Source organism: Trypanosoma theileri, assembly GCF_002087225.1.
Source record: "Trypanosoma theileri isolate Edinburgh chromosome Unknown TM35_Tth_18_V1, whole genome shotgun sequence".
NCBI classification, from domain to species: Eukaryota; Euglenozoa; class Kinetoplastea; order Trypanosomatida; family Trypanosomatidae; genus Trypanosoma; species Trypanosoma theileri.
The window spans coordinates 222547-227112 of NW_021639860.1; the positions used below are offsets into that span (position 1 = coordinate 222547).

Consider the following 4566-nt stretch of genomic DNA (forward strand, 5'->3'; position numbering starts at 1 on the left):
ATAGTGGAAAACTCTTGCTTTCCCTACTTCAACGCTGAGTAAGATGGGTTTGAAAGGTATTCCGCAAAGATGACCCTTCCCCGTTCCCCTCGCGACATGGTGTGGCCATCCAACCGCGCCTGTTCCATGGAAAGGACGGTTACAACCAATGCCCAAACCGCTGCTGAAAAATTGAAGTCCCACAATGTGCAAACTGAATCTCATTCTACAAGTACCNAGTTTACGGGTTCATAAGCTACAAATCTCATACAGCACCGGGGCCAGCAGAGTCGTACTGGGACAAAACTTTATCCAAGAAAGTCCTGGGGCGCGTGCCGGCGTACCATCAGCAACAGTTTCTTTTACATATTTCACCTTAGTGTGAATGCCGCTAGGGAGAAGCACGGACCCTAGAGATAATAACAATTATGTCCTCCAGTGATGGTAATTGGATTTGGCCGCTGAGGGGACTCAGAGAGGCGAAAAAAAAATCCATGTTTTGCCACCTACGAGATCCATTATAATTTCATTAACAATGCGTACTTCCCATGCCCAACGGTAGTAAAAAAAATAATATAAAAACAAATTGTATTTATGTATATTTATGTATTATTCTTGATGGCCCGTTCCATTGGAGTAATATCCATAAAACCACGAAGAACAGAAAATAAAAATAAACGTGGTGGTGTGGTGTGTGGTGTCCCTTTTTGGGTGGGGGATATGTTGGATCGTACCCTCCTAATACACACCATAGAGTGAATTATGTGTGTGCGCATGGATGCCATTTTTTTATTTTTGCTGATAATGCTGTGGGAGAAGAAGAGGCGAAGTGGCATTCTGATGGAAAAATAAAATAATAATAATAAGGATAAATAAAGAGGTAATATGTGTGTGAGTGAGAGAGTAATTGTGTGTTGCCTCTGTTTGTAAAGAGTGGCATGGTATTACAGTGATGTATGCAGTCATTTTTGTTATGGTTGTGAGTGAGTGGGTTTTAGATTCCAATTGTGGTGTTGGTATAAATATTATGGTGATGCATTGGTTTCTTCTTTCTTTTTCCCCTTTGGAAGTGTGTTGATTATTGTACAGTCTCTTTGTTTTGCTGATGATTTGTGTTATTGTTTTTGTATGTTGCCAGGCATACACCGTGTTTTTGGTGTATTTTGGTGTTCAAACTGCCTGGTAATGATTTTATTATAATGAGAATACAGACACACTTTGTGTGTATGAATACCGAGTAAGATATTGGAGTGTGTGTAGTGAGGATTGTTTAATATTGTTTTGATACCATTTGTTTTCCACTTCTTCTGAATTCAAGGTGTTGTTTCATTATCTGTGTAACTCTGGGTGTGTTTTATTGTGTGAGTGGTTTACTGTTGCACCCCTCATTGGGTTGTGTTTAATTGCTGTTGTGATGTGTGTTCTCTCTCTCTTTCTGTGTGATGTGTACCCACTGCCTTGTGTGTTAAATGTGCGTCTACTTTTCTCCTTTTCCTCTTCTTCCTTGTTACCATAGATCCAAGCAACCCACAGTGACAATCATGACAACGGTGTTCGTCCACCTGCGCCGTGTGGTGTACCTGTTGGTACTTCTGCAGTGTTGTACAACCGTGAGCCAGGCACAACCCGCACGGGATGGGGAGTTTTTGGTGGCAAAGAAGGCGGTGGATCGGTCGGTAAGGGAAACAAAACAAAGTCTTGAGGACGTGGAGGCCTGTCTGTATTTATGGGAGACCCAACTGCCGTTGTGTGTGGGGAAATGCGGGGAAGTTAAAAAACTAAGGGGGGAAATCGGGATTCTTACAGGTGAAATCAAGAGTAAGATAGGTGGTGTGGGGAAAGTGGTCCCCAAAGAACCGCTTGAAGAACCGTTGGTTGGGTTGGTGGACAAAGCCAAGAAAATGATACCGGTGGCCGGTGAAGCCGCCCGCGGTTGTAGTGATCCGGTTAATAAAACCAAGTTGAGGGAGAAGATGTGCGGGGTCTTCCAGCAAAACCTGGCGCCTGTCGTGCCTTTGTTTTTGCAACATCTGCAATATTACGAAAGCGAGAAGTCGAACGCGGCCAATCAGGAAGAGGCCGAGGAGTTTTTCAAGACCAGTTACGCATTGTACTATAGGGCGAACAATGTCACGGAAAAAATCAAAAATAAGACCAATGACCTTCGTCTTTGCAACACTTTCGGGGACCACGATTGGATGGATTTGAGGAAAGAGGTGGGGGAGTTGGCAACGTTGATCGGGAATCACGATGGGACGGCTCTCGGGGACAAAGAGAATGCCGCGTGGGAAGCGCTGGCGGGTGAAAAAGAAAAGAGAAGGGTCGTACAAAGGAATAGGGACAGGGAGATAAGGGATGCCGATGATGTGAAAGTGGTGAATGTGAAGAAAGGGAACGAAAGTGGTTTCGGCGTGAATGATGTTGCGAGGTACTTTAACAGGGACAACGCAACTCTCCTTGTGGATCGACCTAGAGAATTGCAGGAGGACATTAAAGCATTTAAGAAGGAGTTCGAGGTGGTAAAGGTAGAAGCGGAAAGGGCAAGGATACTGGCTGAAGAAAGAGCCAGACAGCAGGAGAGGGAGAGACAGTTGGCTGCGGAGAAGGCGAAGAGGGAGAGGGAGGCGGCCGAGAGGGAGAGAGAAAAGAAGGAGAGAGAAGCAGCCGAGGAAGCCAAAAGGGTGAAGGAGGCGGCCGAGAAGGCGAAGAGGGAGAGAGAAAAGAAGGAAAGAAAAGCTGCCGAGGAAGCCAAGAGGGTGGAGGAGGCGGCCGAGAAGGCGAAGAGGGAGAGAGAAGAGAAGGAGAGACAAGCAGCAGCCGTGGCTGAGGCAAAGAAAAAGAGAGATGACAGCAACAGTCCTGCATTGGTGCACAGTTCCTTGATTCTTCTTCTGCTCACTGTAATGGGTTGCACTCTCGTGTGGTAATCGGTGTTCACATTACACGGCCGCACAGTTAACCTTTGTTTGAGTGGATATGGATGCATTGTAAGGTCACTGTTTTTTTTGGTTAAATGTCAGCATTTTTTTTCAGCACGATAAATCTCTTATTTGCATTTTTTTGCTGAACACTTCTATTGATCTCCCTATGACACTCATCACATGACAAACCATCATTTTGTAAGGGGAGTGTCCTTTTTGTTTGTTGGCATTGTTATCTGGGCACTGTTTTGCCACCATTTACTGTGTCCTCATGGTGATGTGTGTGTGTCACGTGATATTACTAATTATTGCTTTTACCCATGGGAATGAGATACAATCCCAATGTGTTATAATTGCTGTGACTAAAATGTGAGGAATGGCAGGAGGTTCAAGACACAAACAAACACGCACACTACCAACCCTCCTTCTCTTTGTGTGTGTGTGTGGACTGTCATCATGTGTGCATCATTCCTACTGCTCGCTCTGTACGAAAGACACACCTATTGCTGGGAGTTGTGTTTGTTGCCTCCTGAACATATTCACATGGTGATCATGGCTTTCTTTTTGTTTGTTTTTATTTTATTGTTTTTCCCTTGTGTGTATGTGTTTCATTATAATTTCATTGCACGTTATCTGCAGTTGTGTGTTTCTCTTTTGCGTTTCCGATACACCTTGTGTATCTTGTGTGTTCATTTTCATGGAATGGTTCTTTTTTTCATTATATACAAACTGCTGCACGGACATCAAGAATAAAGGTTATGGGCACAACAGGTTCAGTACACAATGGTTTTCCGTTGTTAACCTTGGGGTGGATTGGACTGTGTCCAGGCATCGCAGCCACAGTAAGTAATGATTTTCTTTTTTCTTGTTACATCTTTGCTCTATTATTGTGTCTGCCTCATGCAGTCACTCTTTTTTTTTGCATTTTTATTTTGGTATAAGGATTGATGGGTTGTGTAGGTGTTTGAGTGTGCCCCTCTGTTGTGTGTTCCTTTGTGTGTTTGGGTTGCTACTCGCACCACCCACGTAATGAAAACACATTTCTTTGTTCTTGCCTTCTCTCTCAGTGTTGTCACTCACGGCATTGCCACGGAGATATTACTGCTCTTGTGTTGTGTGTGGCTTGCTTGAGTGACTGCATCCTGCGAGGGGGATGTGGACTGAGACTGGTCCGCTTCCGCTTCACGTAATGGGCTTGTTTTCTTTCTTTTTGGGATTGGGTTGATGTGCTGGTGTGGGTGAATGTTTTTCTCTGATGGGAGTGGCGGCTGTGATTATTGTATTGTGAGTGCTTTGTGTGCTGTTGGTATCCTGTTGTTGTTGTTTTCTTGGGTTTTTCTTTTCCTATCTGTAGGTGTGTGACTTAGTGTGTATTTTAGTGAATGCCGCAGTGCCTCTCTGACATGAGCATGTGAGACTGTCATTGTGTGTGTGCACTGTGAGGGGGAAGGACACTTTGTGTTGCTGGACCACTCCACTGCGGCCTCTGTGGGGTTTGTGTGTGAGCGAGTGGAGTGGAGGTGTGGCTCCTTGGCGCTGGTCCACTGCCCTGCGGTGCGAATGGGTTCGCACATGAATGGAGTAATGAGATTCCCTCTGTCCCGAGTTACTATCTAGCGAAACGACAGTCAAGGGGAACGGACTTGAAGGGCTGGGCAGGGAGAGG

At 45.0% G+C, this 4566-nt stretch overlaps 2 protein-coding genes across 2 annotated transcripts; one reads left to right on the plus strand and one right to left on the minus strand.

The window, feature by feature from the left end:
- Positions 1-1520: 1520 nt before the first annotated feature.
- On the plus strand, positions 1521-2906 carry TM35_000181750 (uncharacterized protein; the record flags this gene model as incomplete). Its single annotated transcript, XM_029026488.1, has 1 exon — positions 1521-2906. The coding sequence occupies one exon, from the start codon at positions 1521-1523 to the stop codon at positions 2904-2906; it is 1386 nt and encodes a 461-aa protein (XP_028882184.1).
- A 1268-nt stretch (positions 2907-4174) lies between these two features.
- TM35_000181760 (uncharacterized protein) lies at positions 4175-4474 on the minus strand (the record flags this gene model as incomplete). The annotated part of the gene is made up of 1 exon (XM_029026489.1): positions 4175-4474. The coding sequence occupies one exon, from the start codon at positions 4472-4474 to the stop codon at positions 4175-4177; it is 300 nt and encodes a 99-aa protein (XP_028882185.1).
- Between the last annotated feature and the right edge of the window lie 92 nt (positions 4475-4566).